Source organism: Peromyscus eremicus, chromosome 5 (assembly GCF_949786415.1).
Source record: "Peromyscus eremicus chromosome 5, PerEre_H2_v1, whole genome shotgun sequence".
Classification (NCBI taxonomy): domain Eukaryota; kingdom Metazoa; phylum Chordata; class Mammalia; order Rodentia; family Cricetidae; genus Peromyscus; species Peromyscus eremicus.
The window spans coordinates 135,943,276-135,964,558 of NC_081420.1; the positions used below are offsets into that span (position 1 = coordinate 135,943,276).

At 52.0% G+C, this 21,283-nt stretch overlaps 1 protein-coding gene across 1 annotated transcript; it reads right to left on the reverse strand.

Moving 5' to 3' along the window:
• Window positions 1–682: 682 nt before the first annotated feature.
• On the reverse strand, window positions 683–20,783 carry Pllp (plasmolipin). The gene is made up of 4 exons (XM_059264581.1): window positions 20,627–20,783; window positions 4,491–4,664; window positions 2,396–2,518; window positions 683–1,486 (listed from the first exon to the last, which is right to left on the reverse strand). The coding sequence occupies exons 1-4, from the start codon at window positions 20,759–20,761 to the stop codon at window positions 1,370–1,372; spliced, it is 549 nt and encodes a 182-aa protein (XP_059120564.1). The 5' UTR covers window positions 20,762–20,783; the 3' UTR covers window positions 683–1,369.
• Between the last annotated feature and the right edge of the window lie 500 nt (window positions 20,784–21,283).

A 21,283-nucleotide genomic window follows, 5' to 3' on the forward strand; every position in this document is an offset into this window, starting at 1 on the left:
GGTGAGGTTTGTTATCAGCTGGCCTGGTTGAAGAAGGCAACTGGACAAATACAGAAGCAAAATACTCTCGGGGGTGGAGAGATGCTTAAGAGCGCTTGCTGTTCTTGCGGAGGACCTTGGTTGATTCCTAGCACTGACCCAGCAGCTCACACTGACTCCAGCTTCAGGGCCTCCTCAGGCACCCATATGGTGCACATATATGCATGTAAACAAATACAAAAGACCCAGAAGGCAGGCAGACTGCTTTGTGTCTTGGCCCACAAACTTGAACCCGGATGATGCTGAGTCTGGCGCATCATTGGGAGGCTGTCTTCTTCCTCACCCACAGGAAAGCAGTGCCTACCTGAGCAGCAGAACCTAGCATGTCTCCCCTGAATAGGCTGTGTTGGGCCATGAGATACTTGATAGGACAGTGAGCTCTCTGGCTTGCTAGGATTTCACTTCTAAGCCTCAAAATGGGCAGCTCTTCCTTGAACCCAAGCTTTCCTTGGGGCTTAATCTTGGAACAGAGATTTCAGAGTAACCAAGACAACAAGTATGAGCTGGGACCAAGAGCCAGACCTGATCCCTCCTCTAACAGTAACAAAGCCCCAAGTATTTAATTACATCTTAATTGTTGCCATTTTTTTTTAAAGGACCAAAAAGTAAAATGTTAACGTCTAAGACTATGAATGGTAACACCTTTCCAAATAGACACTTCTATTTTATTTCAATTGTAAAAAATAATTCCAAACAAGAGTCACCACCAACCCCATGACAACTCACCAGGCAAGGCCCTGCTCCCTTCTCCCCCCTCTTTGAAGTCCCCTGTGCCTAATCAGCAGCCTGGGGGAAGCACCCTGAGCTAATGCTAGCTTTCCTGGGGGAGTTTATACATGAGGGGAGAGACTTGGCAAGGCTCGCCATCATTGGAAACTGCTTGAAACCAACTGAAATAGTCCAGTCCAAAAATCCCAGCTCTTCCTATGAAAGTCTCTACAGGGGACACTTTGGCTTGGGGCAGGGGAGGAGAGAGTGGGATCAGAGCAGCCTGTGGGCTTGCTTAGCTTCTCCTGGAACAAAGATAATCTGCTGTTTGTTAGGCTTATACTGTGGCAGGTCGGAGGCTGAAGATCTGTTAGTGCATTTAGTGCTGGTGAGAAGGGTAGCCCAGCCTGGGATACTGAAGTCCATGAGAGCCCACCTCCCCCGTCACCTTCTGCTGAATAAGGGGGGGTGGGAGGAGGATGTCCCCACTGCTGGTTCTTGGCAGCTCTTCTGTGCCTGCATGGGCCTGTTCCTCAGGAGTGCTAGAGAGCTTGAGTCCGGTAAGATCGGGAGTGACCCTGTGCTAAGACGCGGCCACAGCTGAGGCCACAGCGTGGCTGGCCTAAGAGTAACCCCCAGCCATCTGACTGGTGGCCGCATTACTGCCCACTCCTCGCCAGGCCTGGAAGCTGAAGAAAGCGCTCACTCCATAGGCAATCATCACCAGGCAGGCAAAAAACTGCAGGGGAGAAGAGAAGAGGCCGAAGGGGTGGGTCAGAGGGCGCAAGGGAGCCGTGTGGGACGTGACAGCAGGCCAAGAGGGTCTCCTTAGGTGGACTTGGGGGTAAAAGCTTGAGCAGAAGCCCTTCTGGCAGCCACACACACCACACAGCTGGCATTATGTTCTGAGGGTCGGGGGACAACCACAGGCCAGACATGTCCGGCGGTACCTGGGCAGCCAAGAGCCTCCAACTGCTCAGTGTGATAGCATTGACCATGGGGTAACCTCACACACCTAACGGGACAGAATGCCCACAGGGGACATTCAGGGCTGGGGATGTGGCCACAGCCTCACAAGGCCCTGTGGTTCTAGGCCCAGAATTGAGAACAAAACAATAGAACAATAAGTAATAATACCCAAAAGGAGTTTTCCAAGCCAGTTTATGTGAATGTGTGTTTTCTGCAGCTTAGGTCTCAGTTCCCGAGAGGGAATTCACTAATTTTAAAACCTCTCTTATTAGGAAGAGAGAAGACTGGCCTGAACGTGAACACAACTCCAGTTTCCATGTCTGAAAAAGAACCCATAGCTCTAACTCTAGGGCCAAATGTACAGGGCCTTGAGGGTAGAGTGTGGATGGCCATTTGACACAGCCCAAGCTTGGGCTTTTTGTAAAAGAATACAAGTCAAAAATGCAGATAGAATGTAGTGATTAATAGCCACCCCAGGGTGACGTGAGTGTGGCACAGCCGAGGTCCACAGTGATCCCAAGTGTTGAGGTCCCCCGGGTTCTGCTGTTCACTAAGGAAGACTGAGTGAGGCTGAGCTCACTGAGCATCCAGTGACCACTCAGACAGGAGCCTGTGAGCACACAGAGGCCTGGACCGGTGGATGCCCTGGAGCAGACTGGAGCCCTGGGAACATACTTACAGAGGCAGCTGAGCGCTGGTTATACGGTCGGGAGCCCTTCAGGGATGTCAGGTCGACCGCGGCAGCACACGTGATAAAGGCAGTAATATAGAGAACCGTGGCAGCGACAAAAAAGATCATTAACTGTGGGGGAGGGGAGAGAAGCTGTAAAACATCCGCAGGGACCATCACCACCCCTGAAGCTGAGTCAGAAACCCCTGCAGGAGGGCCTGGAGCATTGGGGCAGGACAGTGCCAGGCTACCAGGCAACCTCTAACCAGCTAAGGAAATGCAAGCCACTCCATGTGTGGCACGCACGTGGCCATACCCACACCCTCCCTATGACTACCTCAGCACCTGGCCTGGTGGCTGGCCCTAGGATGGGGCCTCACATCCCTCTTCCCACCCTCCAAGACTCCTTTTGGCATTACCCTAAACTTGAGGGCAAATCCCAGGGCCGGGACCTCAGGGAATCTGTATACAACATCAGGAAGACTGGATGTGAACCCTCAGGTGGCAGCTGGGCCCATTCCATACCCCCAGTTCATTCATTGTGCTATACATTTTTTCTTTAATTGCCAACATTTAAAAATTAAATTTCATATGAAAATCTAAAAATTTTTATATTAAAAATGTTCAAGGCTTCTGAACATGATGGTACACATCTGTCAATCCAGCACTCGGGAGGCACAAGCAGGCAGATCTCTGAGTCTGAGGTCACCCTGGTGTACAGAGCAAGTTCTAGGACAGCCAGGGCTACAAAGAAACCCTGTCTCAAAAAACCAAACCAAATCAAAATATTCAAAGCTGGGCATAGTAACTTAGGGGCGCCAACCTGTCCAGACACAGAGGCAGGAAGACCATGAATTGCAGGGGTCAGCCCAGTCTACACATCAAAACTGTTTCCAAAAAGAAATAACCAACCTCAGGGAGGGGCGTGTATCTCCCTGGTAAAGCATTTGTGAGGCCCTGAGTTTGACCCTCCAGCACCACCAAAACACAAACAAAATACCTCAAGGCTTGGCACCAATACTACATCCCCTCAAGGCTGAAGCTGGACAGAGGCAGCTCCTCAGAGCCAGGTACATGTAAGGTTTCTGGAACCTTCCTGGCCCAGTTCACTAGTCCATCTTGTCTGGCCCTTTCAAGATTTGGCAGTCTCTGTCCCGGAGTTGAGGTGTCACCACCCAGCTCCTCTCCCAGCTCAGCCCTCCCTGCCCTGCTGTTAAGAGTCCGGAAGCACAGATACAGAACCCAACTGGCCTCCTTCATGGAATGCTGTGCAGGAACCCATCCTGGCCTCAGAGACAAGTCTCCCACCCTGTAGGACTCTTCGTTAGGGGCCCAGGGATATTCAGAGGGGGCTAGACCCTTATCCAGGAGTCCAGCCGCCACCTCCTCAATCCCAAATCGTGTCCCCACAGACAGTGACCACCGCACACCCTGCCTGGCTCTGGCCAGTGACACAAGATCTAACAAACCCATTCTGTCTCAGCATGACTCACGTTTCCTCTGATTAAACAGGCATTGAATTGTAAACAATCGCTGCCTAGTCCCAGCCTCGCTCTTCTTACAATCATGTGCCTCTGTGCTCACTAAAAGGCTCAAACCCAGCTGCATGGGTTTTCCGGGTTCCAGGAAAAAAAAAAAAAAAAAAAAAAAAAACCAGCCATTTTCTGTGTCTGGCCAGGGTGCTTCCTCTAGTCAGAGGAGGCTGGCCTGAGACAGACCTGAGGCACCCATCCTCTCCAGGGCTGCAAGCTGGAGGCAGCTGGTATCCATGCTAGCGCCCCCCCCCCCCCCAGCCAGCACTTGACACACTCAGACCTCCTAGCTCAAATTCTGACCACCCTCAAGAAGGTATATCTACAAAATCGGCCAGGGTATCTTGTGGATCTACTCAACAGCCCCTTGATGATGTTCTTTCCCCAGGGCCAAAGTCAGGCCCCTACTTCAATCATTAACACATCTGCTCACCCCAGCTCTTCAAGTAGCTAAGAGGCAGGAGGATCTCTACCAACTTCCCCCTACCTCATCACATTTCAGAAGGTCAAGGGTCATTCACAGGCAAGAGGGCTCAGCCTAGAGCCACACAGTACCCCTGCCCCAGACTCACCACCAGTGGCCAGGGCACCATGTACAATTTCATGTGCAGCTGAAACAGGTAGATGATGAAGAAGCCGATTGTCACCAGCCAGAGGAAGACAGCGACGAACATGACCCAGCCATAGGCAGGATACAGGTGGTATGGCGTGTCAGCAATCAAGGCCCACACCAGCAGCCCCAGCACCTACGGAAAAAACAGGGGAGTCTCTCAGAGCCCCACAGCTCCAGCTGGAGGCCCAGGCCTTGGCAGCCTGTCTTGTTAACTCAAAAAATCTTGGGCTAGCAAGATGGCTCAAAGAATGAAATGCTTGCCACAAGCCTGACAACCCGAGTTCAGTGCCTGGAACTCAAAGGCGTAAAGAGAGAACTGGCTACCAAAAGTTGTCCTCTGACCTCTACTCACACGTGATTTTAAAAAAAGCTTCTTTTAAAAGAAACCTTGAGCGGTGGTGGCGCACGCCTTTAATCCCAGCACTTGGGAGGCAGAGCCAGGCGGATCTCTGTGAGTTCAAGGCCAGCCTGGTCTACAAAGCGAGTTCCAGGAAAGGCGCAAAGCTACACAGAGAATCCCTGTCTCGAAAAAAAAACTAACTAACTAACTTAATAAATAAAGGAAACCTTGACTTACCTACTGCTGTATTACCTCTGTGCTGGGGACCTTGTCTGGCCACTCTTACGCCTTCTTCAATCCCCATTGCGCTGTGTGACAAAAGGCCCTTCCCCATGTCCCCAGACACTAACAGCCAAGGTGGAAACAGTGTTCCTCCCACGGAGTATATGATCCTTACACCACTGCTGTCCACAACAACACAAGACCGTGGCTTTGTTACAGGTGCAGGAAAAAAAAAAAAAAGACATGGAGGCAATACCTGTCATCCCAACACTGGAGGAAAAAGCAGGAGTTTTATGAGTTCAAGGCCAACATCTACCTAGTGAGTTATAGGCCAGCCTGAGCCATGTGACGCTGTCTCAAAACAAAACCCCTGTCTAAAATAGGGGGAGGAGGGAGCTTCAAGATGGCTCGTCAGGTAACAGTAGTTATTGCTCAAGCTTGAGAACCTGGATGCCTGACAGCCTGAGTTACCCCCCAGGACCCACAGTGGAAAGATAATGCTCAGTCACTCCCAAAAGTCCTCCTCTGGGGCCTGAGGAGATGGCTCATCAGCTAAACGTGCCTGCCGCCAAGTTTGGTAGCCTAAGGTAGAGTCCCAACTTCCACACTCACACACACACACACACACACACACACACACACACACACACACACAAATAATAAATTGAATTTTAAAAACCTTGGGGGGTTGTTTTGTTTTTGAGACAGGATCTCATTATGTAGCCCAGGCTGGCCTGGAACTCACAGATATCCTCCTGCCACTGCCTCCGAATACTGGGGTTAAAGGCATGAGCTACCACACCTGGCTTTAAATAAATTTTTAAATGAGAAGAGCCTGAGAGATGGCTTGGGGGATAAAGGCCCTTGCAACCACGTCTGATGACCTATGTTTGAATGCCAACTCCTTCAAGTTGTCATCTGATACAAGAGTGCTTATGTGCACATACAATAAATAAATAAGTGTAATAAAATGATTAGATCCCTTACAGGCCCTTTCTTCCCTCCCTTGAGCCATGGGGCCTTTGGAAAAAGAAAAAAGTCATGTTCCCAGAACATCCTCCACACAAATGGGAACAGTCTACATGTGCTTTTCTCGGCTCAGCGGAGATGTCTCCAGGGTTCTGAGTCCTCCAGCCTAATTAATGCTCCACCCCTCCACCGCCCGGAACTCCGTTGTTTCTCCAACAGGTGTCGCCATCCTGTCTCACACAGGGAGGCCAAGGGACTGTCTGTCGCACTGTTCCCCGGTGGCGGGACTGTGTATGCTGAGGTGAGCTGCAGCATGGACTCCGGACTCCGCTGAAAGCCTGTGCCCCTTCCCACCTGGGTGACTCTGTGCTCACAGCTGCTCTTGCTTCCGCACCTCATTCGAACAGCGCAGGGACCACGCCCGCCTCAGGCGGCTACTCAAAGCCTGTGGGTAACCTCAGTCTTACACTGGGGTGCGTTTTCTTCCCCTGGAGCTCCGCCACACAGCACCAAGCCCAGAGAGTTCCACACACAGGAGTAGACATAGTCCAAGGAGCCTGGGAAAGGCCCAAGGGAAGTGCCATCCCTGGGGCTGTCCTAGGCCTCCTCTTCTTTGCTGACTGAGGAACACCCACCCTTCTCTTGTCTGGAACTCTGCCACCATGGGCGTAGAAGTCTACTGTGGCTCCTGAGAAAGCCTCCTTTGCTGACTGAGACACAGAAGGGTTGTTCCTCCTCTGCCTGAGCACATGGAAGCCTGTGGCCCCAGCCCAAGGGTGAGACCATGTTCAGTCAGATATTAGGAGCAAAGTTGTCCTCGGGAGGCTGGTCTTTGGGAACGAGTCCCCGCCCCTGGCTGCCCACTCTGCCAACAGACCACTTGCATCTAAAGAGAAGTCCTCACCAGAGGGCTCATGAATCAAAGCTGGGGCCCTGCCAACCACCTTCTCCCAAAACACCCCACCAAAGACTCTGGGAAGTTTCTTTGGTTTGGAATATGCACTTGCAGGGTAAGGCCAGAGACAGCCTGGGGCTGAGCAGGCCAAAGCAGGCTCTATACTTGCTCTCCCCAGCTAGGGTGAGCCCCGGATACCCCACGTCACACAGCACCCTTCCATCTGTCCTTGCCTCTGACCCTCACAAGCAGGCCCGGGGCGCTGGCCCCTGTGTCCACTTGACAGCGAAGAGAATGGATAGGACAGAGTAGCAGGGCCTTCCGAGCCTGTGGTCACATGCCAAACCGGAAACAAAGCCCTCATTTAATTACAGCTCAGGGGCAAGAGAGAGAGGACAGCAGGGGAAAGGTGCTTGCCACCGAGTCTGACCACCTGAGATAGACCCCAGAACCTCCGTGGTGGGGGAAAACTGACTCCTGAAAGTTGTCCTCTGCCCCCGACATGTGCACTTTGGCATGCCCATGTCTACACGTACACAAACATACATACACACACACACGCGCACACACACACACACACACACACACACATACACACACACTCAGGACAAGATATCTGGGAATAGGCCCCACACACACCTTTCTCTCCCCCCCCCCCCAAACCCCCGTTTCTCTCCCTACCCCACTTCTCTCTTTCTTATCAAGGTCTCATTAGTCTGGACAGGCCCTGAACTCACACTTCCGCTCAAGCATGCGGCACCACACCTGGCCTACACACACCCTTTACTCCCCACCCCAAATCACCGTGCCTGAAACAGACAAAACTTCCCAAGCAAAGGCATAAGATCTCAGGTGCTTAGATTAAAGGCATGTGCCACCACTGCCTGACCCTGTTCCCAGTGTGGCCTTGTGAACTCACAGAGGTCCAGATGGATCTCTGCCTCCCAAGTGATAGGATTAAGGGTGTGTGCCACCACTGTCTGGCCTCTATGTCTTATTTGGTGGCTGGCTCTGTCCTCTGATCCCCAGATAAGTTTATTAGGATACACAATATACCACCATACTAGAAAGTCCCAAACCCCCAGAACTGGGTGTGGTCATTTCTGTCAGGAGAATGAAGACTCCTTGGAATAACATCTCAGGCAGGCAGCTTCTCAGGTGAGAAATGGGAATGCAGGCCAGCTAGGGACTGCCAGCTCTTATATGAAGTAGGTTCCGGGTCCCTCACCCTGCCACTGGGTTGGCTGGTTTCTACTATCTGAAAGGAAGTTAGAAAAGGCATCTGAGCAACAGTTGAGAAAAGGCCCGTGCATGTTTACACACTCATGCCCTCCTCTTTCCAGGCTGTCTTGCCAATTTCCACAAATGTTCAGGAGCCATACTGCACACTACAGGTAAAAGATGGCTGAGCCTGGGACCCAGCTCTGCCTTGCCAGAGCTGTGAGAAAGGAGTTGTTGAGGGATGGATAAAGCAAAATGTGTTAGCCCCTTCCAAGGGCAGGGCTGTAGGAACTGGGTGTCCCAACCCTGTCCCACCCCACCCCTGCTTTCCAGATCAGCAAACATGTAATAGAGATAAAGCAGTAGATAGGCAGGGGAATTTGTGATCCTTTGGGCTGTCCTGCCTGGCCCAGAGCCCAGGCAGGAGACTTGGTTTCTGCCCTAGAACAAGGAAGGTCCATTCCTCTTTTAGAACTCAACAAACTGGTTTCTCTTGGCCCTTAAACCATCAGCCTGGGTATTTATTTCACTGACCCCTTAACTGATGTGGGTGGTCCTGCCAGGGAAGTTCCAGAAGCTGCAGGACCCCGAGGCTCACTGAAATGCCACCTGGTGCAGATCCCACTCTAGCTGAAGCACCGGAAGCCTTGAAGGGGTCTGTTATTCAGGGGTGGCAAAAGGCAGCAGGTCACTGGGAGCAGAGAATCAGACCAGAGTTCCCAATTCTACTCCCTGACCCTGTGACCAGAACTCTGGGTCCAGAACATGTCTCATGGAGCTCACACATCTCTCCAGCATGACCTGCCCCTGGGTGCCTCTCTTCACAACCTTCCCCTGTAGCACTTCTGTGTCAGGGTGTCCCACCCTCAGGGTGCTCCCACACCAGCAAGTTGGACCAGACCAAATGCATAAACTGCTCAAAATAAGCATGCTCACGGGGTGGGTGCTGTGGGAACCCGTTCAGGTGAGGAGGGGGACCAGAAGGAGGATCAATTTTGGATATAGGGCAGAGGAAGAGCTCACTGGTTAAGGAAACTGTGATAAGGATTAGGGAAGTGAAGGAGGGGACAGAGAGAATCATGGGGGAACTCTAGAAGGGAATGTAGCTCTACCTCCCACAGTTTGGGTCACCTTGACCTCTGTGTCCATCTACCCTCTACTTTGTAAACAGTGTCAGACCCCAGTCAGCTCACGGTATGACCTTGCGAGACTCACTTCACCTTTCTGGTCTATGTCCTCATCTGGGGCACATGAAGGAGTTTTTTATTGGGTGAGGTTTGGGGACAGAAATGCCTACCCTGGTTACTGTACAGGTGTGCCAAGCAAGTGGGCCCTGGAGCCACAGTGAAGGCGGTATGGTTATGTGGTTTAGTTAAAACACTGGAACAGGAAGGCATGTTGCTGGTGGAAACCCAGGCCTGGGGAGCTAATGGCTGCTGAGTGGAACTGCACATGCTAGACAGGGGCTATATCCAGAGCCCCTCCCAACAGAGCTGCTAAGTCTTGAGGGGATGCTAGAAATTGCTTGTTTGTGTTTTTAATTATGTGGCATCTTCAGTATTTAAACGTTAGCAATTAAGCCAAATGTCTTTAGAAAGGGCGAGGGCCGGCCCTCCAAAGGTGAGTGGTGCCACCAAGTCTTCCACGGCCCTCAGCAACTGCTCCCCACTACCCTGCCAGGAAACTGAGGCCCAGGGCAGACCATGACCCTTCCTGGGGTTCCCCCTCACTAAGGGCACAGCTAGGCAGCTGAGGACACACAGAACTTGGCCTAGCCCAACCTCCACCCCCATCCTGGCCTTTCTCCCTACACTGAAAGGGACTTTATGGGGACAAAAAAATCACCCATTGTGTCACAGGAGACAAAGGGGTAAGAGACAGAGGCTCCAGGCGCCTGGGCAGGCCATACCACCACCACACACCACCCCCTCTGTGCCAAAGGAGGGCTGGGGGAGGCACCTTGGAATTCCTGCCCTAGATATGAAGCATTCTAGAACACTGGGGCCATCCACATGGCCAAGGAAGACCAGGAACCACCCAGCTGTCCCTTTCTCTATCTGAAACAGGCACACAAGGAACCACAGAGTCACTCAGCCAGTGCGCATTCCTAGGGCCAGTTCTGTGCCAGGCTGTTCCAGGTCCGTGGTAGGCAGCAGGGTGGTGGGCAGCGGGGCCTTGCCTGCAAGAATCCACCCGGACCTTGACTAGCATCACAGTATTCCAGATGCAGCCTTCTCCATGCAACCCTGTTATTATTCTCAAGTCCTAGGTCTAGAACAGAGTGTTGAAATCCCAGAGGTACAAGGGTTTACACACAAACACACGCTGATGGCTGAGTCATATGGACCTGAAGTATATTCAACTACACGATCCCCAAGTGTCCCCAGTATTTGAGGAAAAAAAAAACCTTCCCAGCCGTTCTGATGGTACCCATCTGTAATCCTCGGGAGGTAAACGCAGGAGGGTTGCCACAAGTGTGAAGCCAGCCGGGACTACGCAAGACCCTGTCCTGTCTCAATAACAACAATAAATACCTAAATTTATTATTATATTTTACATAGCAGGAAATATAAATATATTTATGTAACTATATAAAAATATATAATATAAAATTTTATATATTATTATTTAGTAGGAAAATCTACCTAACGTGAACTCAGACTGCTTCCTACAGAACCCCAGCTGGAGCCCCATGCGACCCTCTGCAGCAGCCTATGCAGGTCTCTTTCCGGTCACATCCAGGCAGGTGGAGGCTCTGTGACCCCCACACCCTACCCCTCCACCCCCCTCCCCCGCCTCAATCTCTTCTGGCTCCCCATCAAGTGGCACTGTGCCTGAAGGGGTTTCAGAAACTTACAGCACCCGTCTGTGCCCCACTCCTCACTCTTCCCCAGGGTTCCCCAGAGTGCCTGCCTGGGTCTTCCCAACACTAGGATCCCTCCAGCCGTGACGGGCATCTCAGGAAGTTCCCTTTCTGCTTGAGAAGGCCCAGGTAGAGCCTTTGTATTCACTGCTCCAGCCATACTCCAGCATCCAGTTGGCCAGGCCTCACTTCCTGGGCCTTCCCCTCTGGGCCCAGCTTTCTCCCAAGAGAAGCACTCAGCCCATTCCACAGAAGGAAAACTGAGGCTCTTTTAGAAGATGAGGATTTGGCCTAAGGACACTCGTAGGAGGGGTGATAGACAGCCCAGGGGTAGACTTGCTAGGACTGGCTCCTGGGAGGTGGGGACATTGTCCTGGAGACTGTCACTGCCTGGATTCCAGAGCTGGGGAACTACCACAGCCTGTGACTCTCTCAGCCCAGTAAAGCCTACAGATCCGGCTGAGCAGCCAGGGAGGGGCAAGGCCTTTCTCATTCCCTGGGGGTGGCCTGAGCAGATCTCTCCCATCTCCATTCCCAGGAGGGGCTGGTGCCACCCCACACACACCCCGGGCTGGCAGAAGAGAAGTCATCTGGTGTCAGACAGCATCCAGCCCCGGCATAGCTGAACTTCAGAGCAGCCTGTTTGCTGGGCCCCACCTGACCTTCAGCCTGGTCCTCTCCTGGAGACCCTGGTGTGCCACCCTGCCTCTCCTCCCTGAGCAAACAGAAGGAGCTCACCCTGCCCAGCAGCAAAAGCCAAAGCCCTGTTCTGTCAGTACCAGGGCTGGGTCAGCGGCTGCCAGGGAAAACAGCCCCCGCCTAGGTTCACAGCAACCACCAAGAGAATGGTCGACATAGCGCAGCCACCGCAGCCCGAGAGACGGCAACTGCCCGATGTGCAGGATGACTTCGCAAATGTGAGCTGGTCCCTTCCTGAAACAGAGGTCACTTTCTGCTTACAGATGACTAGGAAAAACTCCCAGGCTACCCAGCCAGTAGTCCTGCACTCACTGCTGTGTGGCCCTGAGGAAAGTACCTCCCTCTCTGGTCCTGATAGGCATCCACACCCCTCACAGCTTTGAGCATAGCCACAAACTATGTATAATTCCTTACTTCCTAACATTTTCATTTATCTTTTTCCCCTTCAGGTTTTCAAGGCAAGGTTTCTCTGTGTAACAGTCCTGGCTGTCCTGGACCTTATTTTGTAGATCAGGCTGGCCTTGAGCTCACAGAGCTCTGCCTGCCTCTGCCTCCTGGATGTTAGGATTAAAGGCATGAGCCAACCACTGTCCAGTGGAAAGAATTCTTTTCTTTTTTTTTTTTTTTTTTTGGTTCTTCGAGACAGGGTTTCTCTGTGTAGCTTTGTGTCTGTCCTGGAACTCACTTGGTAGCCCAGGCTGGCCTCGAACTCACAGAGATCTGCCTGGCTCTGCCTCCCGAGTGCTGGGATTAAAGGCGTGCGCCACCACTGCCCGGCTGGAAAGAATTCTTTTTTTTTTTTTTTTTTTTTTTTTCCGAGACAGGGTTTCTCTGTGTAGCTTTGCGCCTTTCCTGGAACTCGCTTTGGAGACCAGGCTGGCCTCGAACTCACAGAGATCCGCCTGGCTCTGCCTCCCGAGTGCTGGGATTAAAGGCGTGCGCCACCACCGCCCGGCTGGAAAGAATTCTTAATGGTTGTTCATTTGTTAATTTTGGTTTTTAGAGACAAGGTCCTATTACTTAGCCCAATGGCTGGTTTGTCCTATGTAGCCCAGGATGACCTTGAACTCACAAATCTCCTTCCTTAGCCTCCTGATCGCTAGGACCACAGGCATGTGCCAACATGCCCCACTTGTTATATAATTTGGAATAAGTATTATAGGGCTGGCAAGATGGCTCTGGGTAAAGGTGCCTGCCACCCACTCCAATGATGCGAGTTCCATGCCTGAGACCCACATAAGAAGAGAAACAATTCCCACAAGTTGTCCTCTGGCCTCTTTACTCATGTAGTAGCTTGCCTGTGACTTACACACACACACACACACACACACATGCACGCATGCACGCACGCACGCACACACGCACGCACGTGCGCACACACACACAAATAAATAATACTTAATTTAAATAATAATTCATATTATTCAGATACTGTTTTTGGTTTTTGAGACGAGGTCTCACTATGTAGTCTTGTATGGCCTGGAGACCACTATGTAGACTAGGATGGCTTCAAACTCACGGAGATCTGCCTGCCTCTGCCTCCTGCGTGCTGGAATTAAAGGAGTATGCCCCACACCTGGCCCAATTTACAAGTTTTAAAAATCTTTCATAAAAGTGTGTTGCTACAATTACTATTGTTAATCTCTTGCTGTGTTCAATTATAAAGTAACCTTTACCACAGCTGCGTTTGTGCAGGACCGTACCTAGGGCTCAGCCCAGTCTCAGAATGTGTCCTTAGGGGAAAAGGTGACTATTGTACGTTAATCCACTGGAAAAGCCGCCGAGGCCGTCTCCTTGACATACTCTCTGGCTGTGATTAATGCAGACGGCCGAGCTCAACACAGACCCTCTTAATGACACTGAATTGGGGGAAGGTCTCAACTTGACTCAATTTCCAGAAGCCAGAAAGAAAGAAAGGTGTAGGGGACCCTCAGTAACAACAAAATCACACTTTGAAACAAGCATCCTGAGAGGGCCAGGTGTGGTGGAATACCTGGGGTCTGTTTGGGAGATGAAGGTAGGGAGGGTCAGAAGTTCAAGAGCAGGCTCAGCTACGCAGCCACGTCTCAACAAAACCCACGAACAAAGGACGGCAAGTAAATATAGATAGATAGATGAATAAATAAAACCAAGCAGGAAGAACTATCTGTAAATCTCCTAGAGCTTCTCCAACAGGCCAGAGGAAGGCCAGCATTTCTACAGAGGACACAAACACTGAGACAATTTCTCTTTAAAGCCGTGCCCATCCCTAGGAGGATGGGGACAGACTAACCCCACACACCGACCTGCCACCTCTGCCTATCAGATTGGGGTGCGTCCAGGAGTGTGTCATATGACTGGCCAGGGTGGCCACGGGAGCAGGCACCTACTGGAGATAGGACACAGCTGTGACCTCCGTGGAGGGCACTGGGCATTCTCCATTCCAATCCCAGATGCAGGGTGTGGTGGCGCAGGCCTGTCTTCTTGGCTGCTAGAGAGGCTGAGGTAAGAGGGTTGTAAGTTCAGGTCCAGCCTAGGCTACAAAGTGAGTTCAAGGCCAGCCTGGGCAACTTAAGGACACCCTGTGTCAAGATTGAAAAGAGTAAAAAGGAGGCCAGGAATGTGTTAAAATGAAACACAGCAAACATGTAACTGTGAAAACTGCAGGTGAACAGCCCAATCTCTACCTACACAGCCTGGGCGGGGTGGGGTGGGGGTGGAGTGCAAACACTGCATGTGCCCTCTGACCCTGGGATCCCACTTACGGAAACATGTCACACAGACACATCAGTGGCATGTTCGAAGTCACGCATGGCAGAGGCGTGTAAGATAGCAAAGGAATGGGAATTCAAGTGTGTCAGGGTCCAGCTGCACCATGAGCTGCTAGAAAAGCCAGGAGGTGAGTGTGTTCCCTCACAGATGAAGAGACCTGGAGCTACATCTCTTAGCTGCGCTCTTATGTAGCTCCTTAGCCCCCTATTTAAGAATGAAGACTCTAGGCTGGAGAGATGGCTCAGCGGGTAAGAGCACTGGCTGCTCTTCCAGAGACCAGGGTTTGAATCCCAGCATCCACATGGTGGCTCACAACTGTGTGTAAATCCAGTCCCAAGAAATCCAAGTCTCATCTCTTCATACACGTAAAAGAATCTGTAGCCTGACCCTCAGGGGTAAAGTAGTAGCTTAGCATCTTCAGTCCCCAACATCATAAAAATATAAAAAATATGAAGATGAGGAAAGCCCCAGATACACACAGCTTCCTGTGCCCCAAAGTAGGACCCATCTTTGTGGGATGGGGGTGTGGGTGTGCATGGTCCCTGCGCTGTGACACTCATCACGATCCACGGGGCTTTTCACTGAGGCTGGAGTTCTGTGCCGTCACACACATTCCCCCAGCCCTCCTGCCCCGTCACACATGCACTGGTGAGGACAGTTGGGACTTGGCCAGATATGAAAAAGACCACATTTTATTGATTTCTCTTTGTACCATTGGGATGTTTGGCTGTACGTCTGATTTTGTTGTTGTTTTTAAAGAACAAAACTTTTTTTTTTTTTTTTTTGAGACAGAGTTTCTCTCCCTGACTGTCCTGGAACTCTCTCTGTAGACCAGGCTGGCCTCGAACTCGAGATCTGCCTGCCTCTGCCTCAATAGTGCTGGGATTAAAGGCGGGATCGAGCCCCCACCGCCCAGCTGAACAAACATTTTAAAAATGCAATGATGGGTCTGTAGAAAAGTTGAAACGTAGCCAAATGTACGGAGGCTGCAAAGACACCATAGCCACTCCACGGCAGCTAAAGTGGCACGTGGCACAAGTAACCCACACACAACAGACCGTAAAGCCGTTGCTGGTGTTCGAAAGCCACACCTTTACACATTTAATTGTGTGTGTACACGTGTATACGCATGGGCATTCCCGCGCCACGGTGCCCTTATGGAGGTCGGAGGGCAAACTGCCAGAATCGGTTCTTCTACCGTGTGGGTCGTCAGGCTTGGTCACAGAAGCTGTTGTCTGCTGAGTCATCTCACTCCCCGACCCTGCTCCCAGACCATCAGTGTTCTATAAATGCATAGAAAGGGGATGGGAAATGCTCTAAAATATCTGCCCTGGTAGGGAGAGCGGCTGCATCCAAAGACAACTTTAGCACTGTGGGCACATTTATGTCTTTACTTTTTTTTTTTTTTTTTTTTTTTGAGATAGGGTCTATGTAGCCCAGGCTGGCCTTGAGCTGCCTTGGGTTTCCTCAGTCTCCTGAATGCTGGGTTACATACACACACACACACACACACACACACACACACACACACACACACGCCACACCTGGCAGGATTTTGTGGGTTTTTTTTTTTGTTGTTGTTGTTGTTGTTGTTTTGGTTTTTTGAGACAGGGTTTCTCTGTATAGCTTTGCGCCTTTCCTGGATCTCGCTCTGTAGACCAGGCTGGCCTCGAACTCACAAAAGATCCACCTGCCTCTGCCTCCCGAGTGCTGGGATTAAAGGCGTGCGCCACCATCGCCCAGCTTGTTTTTATTTTTATTTTTTATTTTTTATTTTTTATTTTTTGGTTTTTCAAGACAGGGTTTCTCTGTGTAGCTTTGCGCCTTTCCTGGAACTCACTTGGTAGTCCAGGCTGGCCTCGAACTCACAGAGATCCGCCTGGCTCTGCCTCCCGAGTGCTGGGATTAAAGGCATGAGCCACCACCGCCCGGCTTGTTTTTATTTTTTAAAGGAGAGTATATCCATATGCTCAATAGTTAACTGCAAATAAATTCCCAAAGCTATCACACTCTTGCCCAGTGAGTAGGAGTGTGGCAGGAATTATCCATACAGGGCACTGTGGTTTCTGCACAGGAACCTGCAGGCTCCATTGAGACTACCAAAGAACTTCACTCAGATCAGTGCTAAGGAAGTCCCCAATACTGTCACCCCAATTCCATCCGCCACTGCTCACATCTGCTCAGAAACACAGCAGGCCCTTCTTGGAAGTCAGGGCTCTTTTGGGCTTTGTCCTGTCCCTCCATGGAGAAACCAGCTCGCCTGTTGGGCAGACATAGAGCCAGAATCACCAGGAAGGGCTTCCTCGTGTCCCCAGGAGCAGAGGATGAAGGAAGCCTTGGAGGCTGAGCTCCTAGTCCCCAGAAACATTCAAGTTTGCCTACGAGCCCTAGAATCTTCGGGCTCAGTGAATCCTGCCTTCATTCCATCGAGTGCCAAGCTAAGCCCTCGGCAGGCCCCACTTCTCTACCATCACCATTTTACAGACAAGGGTATGGGGGTGGGGTGGGGGATTAAGAACTTCTCTAGGATCCCAAGTTGAAGGAGACAGAATCTAGATTTGAACCCAAGACCTCTGCTTCCAGGCCTACAGTGTTCTCAAAGAAACCTTGGAGCACTGTGGCGGCAGAGGAGGCCTCTAACCTGTTTACTTAAAAACAGAACTGTGTGGCTGCTCCCAATTCTAGGAGGAAGGCTAGGAAGTGCTCAATACCCCCATTCCCTCAAGGCATCCATCATGTAGTCCCCCCTGTCCTGAGCACTAGGGCTTAATCCATGGTCGCTCCTAAATTCCCTCCCCCCAAACAGGGTCTTACTGGTTAGCTCAGGCTGGCCTCAAATCTATGATCCTCCTGTTTCAGCCTCCCAATCACTCACAGAAGCACCAGGGTTACAGGCCTCTGTGTCACCACACCCTGCTAGAACCTTCTTCTGAAACCCCATCCATCTAGACAGACTCTTAAGAGCTCACCTCTGCCAGGAAGCCCTCCCCAAAAGCCTGGGCAGTCTTCCTTCCTGATATAGTCATCCTCTTGTAAAGCCCTCTAGGAGCCCAGACCCCCAAATAAAGGCAACAGGAAACATAGCTGGAGCCAGGCTTCAGATGGCCAGATCTGAGTGCAAATCCTACCAGTGGGCAGCAGCCTTGCTGCATGCCACCCTTTCCCCACTGTAGTCATGTGACTTTGCTCAAGTGCCTCTGTGCTTATCACTGAGTTCCAGGTAAGATCATTATTTGTCCCAAAGCTGGGGCCAGGGGAGGTGTTAAAATTAGCAAAAAGACGGGCACTTCACTTCCATAGTCTTCATACTTTTTCTAAAGTCGTTAGGATGCACCATGGGTGCATACACATGTATCATCAGCCACATACACAGTATCCATCCAAAGAACTGTAGCACAAGGCACTCTGGCGCTTCAGGACTAGAAGAGTTGTTTCTGGGACACACTTGCCTGCCTGTTTAGAAGCTAGCTATGAAGGTTCGTGTTTCTTCTTTTGCTTACATGACTAGGAAGCTCAGCCACGAACCAACAGTTTAAACCTGCAGGCTTCCTGCTAGGCAAGGTCTCTAAAGTCAGTTTCTCTCTCCCAACCATCAGGTTTTAGAAATACACTAACTCTTCTGATTTAGCAATTAACAGCACCATCTGATATTTGTTCTGGGACTGGAGAGGGATGGGTAAGGTTACAGAGTACGAAAGACCGTCAGACATCTGTACACCGAGGCAGGTTCTGGCGAACTACCACGCTAGATGACCAACGATGCTTTGCTGAAGTAGCTTGGGCTTCCTACTCAGCCACCTTACCAGCACCACAGATCACTCTATACCCTGGGGTACAGAGCAAGCTGGGCAGCAAGGAGCATCATCCCCTCAATTACTGCCTCCTTCAAGCAGCCTTCCCTGATCCCCAGGGGCAGGCACTAGGCATGGAGGCTCTCCCACATCCTCTAAAGCGTCACACCCACACACAGCAAGAGCAAACCAATATAATAATAAAGAGTAGTGGCCAGAGAAGTCAGAAAAACCATTCCCAGGAAGTGAGTGAGTGATTAGAAAAAAACTCCTGAGCCTCTTATTTTTTTCATGTTAAGAGGAGAAAATCAAGGCAGGTGGTGTTGGTGGCGCACACCTTTAATCCCAGCACTCGGGAGGCAGAGGCAGGTGGATCTCTGTGAGTTCAAAGCCAACCTGATCTACAAAGGGAGTTCCAGGAAACAAAACACAAACAAAGAAAGATGCCTAACCAAAAGGTCTAGGCTAGCCTCCAGTGGCTTGCTTGCCAGCAGACGTGGTGCAGGTCTGTGCCCCTCCCCCATCTTGGCCCCAGTGGAGTAGAAGGGTTGCCACAGAAACAGAGTCTCAGACAAGCAGACTGGTACAGTCTCCAAGTGAAGTCTGTGGAACTAATATGGGGAAGGAGCTAGGGAGTAAAAGGAACCTATCACTTCCCACCTGATGTCACAGTGCTCCTAACCCTCCGAAGGTCACCAAGACCCCAGCTCTGGCCTGAGATGCATAAGATGCAGACCAGAAACTGATGCTTCAACTCCTGCTCAGCCTGTGAGCGACTCTCCTCACCTCCACTCACCTCTGCCATCTGCAATCCCTCCACCATTCCCTGCACTGCCCCAGCCTCCCATTCCAGTGAAGGCCCAGCTCGAAAGCCAGCCTTCTACTCCGTGCCCTCCACCCCCCACCCTACCCCCCCGGGAAGCCTTCCTAGAGCAGACTAGACCTCTCTCCTCTCTGTCCCTTCCACAAGTCACTTAGCTCCAAAGCTGACCCTCAGGTGTGGGGTTCAAAGAGCCCAGAAAGAAACCCCTGGTGTGGGGGTGCCAGAGAGTAATCCAACCTTGGGAAGATCTAGTTCAAGGCTAGCTTCGGCTACACAAGGAGTATGAAGCCAGCTTCAGCTACAGAGAGAATTTAAGACCAATCTGGGCTACATGCGACCCTGTCTCAAAAAACGAAAAGTAAACCCGATAAAACCAAACCAACCAACCAGACAAACCAATTACCAAGAGCCCAACACTCCTGGGTTGACAGTATCTACTGCTGCCGATTTAAATTGGTCCCAGAAGCGGGCATCATGCCACCAGTCCCCAATCTCATCAAAGTCAAACAAGACCCAAAAAAGCATTCCGGGAGAAGATTTTTAAAATGCAAATTTCTTGCTGCCCTTCCGGAGATTCAAAGAGCAATTTCACATTTCTTTTCCGGGGGTGGGGCCCACGATTCTGAATTTTAAACAAACCCAGGCAGGAGATGGAGGAGGATGAAGTGTGAGGGCTCACGAAGGAAGATCAGAAGTCCCGAAACCAAGGCAGCAGGCCCCAGGTGGCCGCTCCCCTGGAGAGCAGGGAAGACCTAATCTCTGCCGAGGGCCTCCAGGCTCCCCAGCCTGGCCCTGGCAGCCTGCTCGATGTGCCCACCCACTGGAGGGATGGTAATGGAAAGGGATCTAACCTTACTTCCAGTGCCACCCTATGCCTCTGCCAGCGGACCTCAATTTTTGGAGACCGCTCCCCAGGGTCAGCCACAGGCCTCACAGGAGGGTAGTGTGAAAAGACACTGACACCTCAGGATGCACCCAGGGGGAAGGGACACTCCTTGGGTCCTTAGCTAGGGCCAGCAGAGAGATCCAGGGGTGGCAGGCGCGTGGCTTCTGGCCTCCCGCGAATCTCCACAGCCCAGAGCAGGAGACTGCACCCGCGGGCCCTGGGCAGGTGCCCCGGAGGGAGCGCACGCGTCGGGGCCACGGATGTGTTGTCCTGCCCTGTCCGGGAGGGCTTCCGGGCTGCCTCACTGAGCGGCTGCAGCCGAGTAAAGAACTGGGCAGTGGACTTTGCCCGGCGGAGAAGGCCGTGAGCCGGTCCTAGAGGGAAAGGGGGCAGGGCAAAAGGAGAGGAACAGACTGGCGGACACTTGTGCGCGGCTATTTCAGCTGCGGTTTCGCCGCGGGAACCACCCAGGTAGAGTGTGGCGTCCCCTCCATATGAGTCTTACTGCGCTCTCAGTGATGGCCACACGGGCGTCCCGAGGTGCGAGGTTCCAGGCGATCTCGGGGGCATGCGTCCCCGGAGGGGGTGGTGTCCCTGGAGAGTCCCCCATCCCGTCACCGAGCCACCCCGCTCACCAGCTGCAGTAGCGCGAGCACCCCGAGGGCGGAGCGCACGAAGCCCAAGTCCGGGCGCAGCGCTGACACCGACGCTCCCACGCCCTGCGCCGGGCTGCTAGTCCTGGTGCTCACTTTCGACGGGAACTCGGCCATGGCGTTCGGGAGCCCACGACGCTCCGGCCGCGCTCCCGGCGCTGCTCCGGGGCTGCGACTGCGGCTCCCGCTGCAGGCTCTGCCTGGGATCCCTAGGCAGAGCCGACAGGTGCACGACGCCCCGCCCCGAGACGCCAAAGGCCCCGCCCCTATCTGGGGCCCCACCCCTTAACCCTCGGCTCGCCAGGCTGCTCTGGATAGCAGTTTTGAAGTCCTGGTCAGCAGACCCATCTACCAGGGCCCTCGGTCTCTCTCACATAGTCCTAGGGTGCTGTGTATCCTTGGGCAATCCCTTGCGCCCCCTTAGGAGGAAAGTGGGTCTCTGTGAATCAGCGTCCGGGAAAGGTCCATCCAGACTAGGGGTACGCAGTGGAGGACTGTCCTTTCTAACTGCCGGTGGGTTCCTTTCTAAAGAGATAAAGCAAACCAGGGAGATGACTTACACCTGTAATCTCAGCGCCCAAGAGGAGTGGAGGAGAGGGGATCTCGGAAAATTCAAGGCTAACCTGGCTGTATAATGAA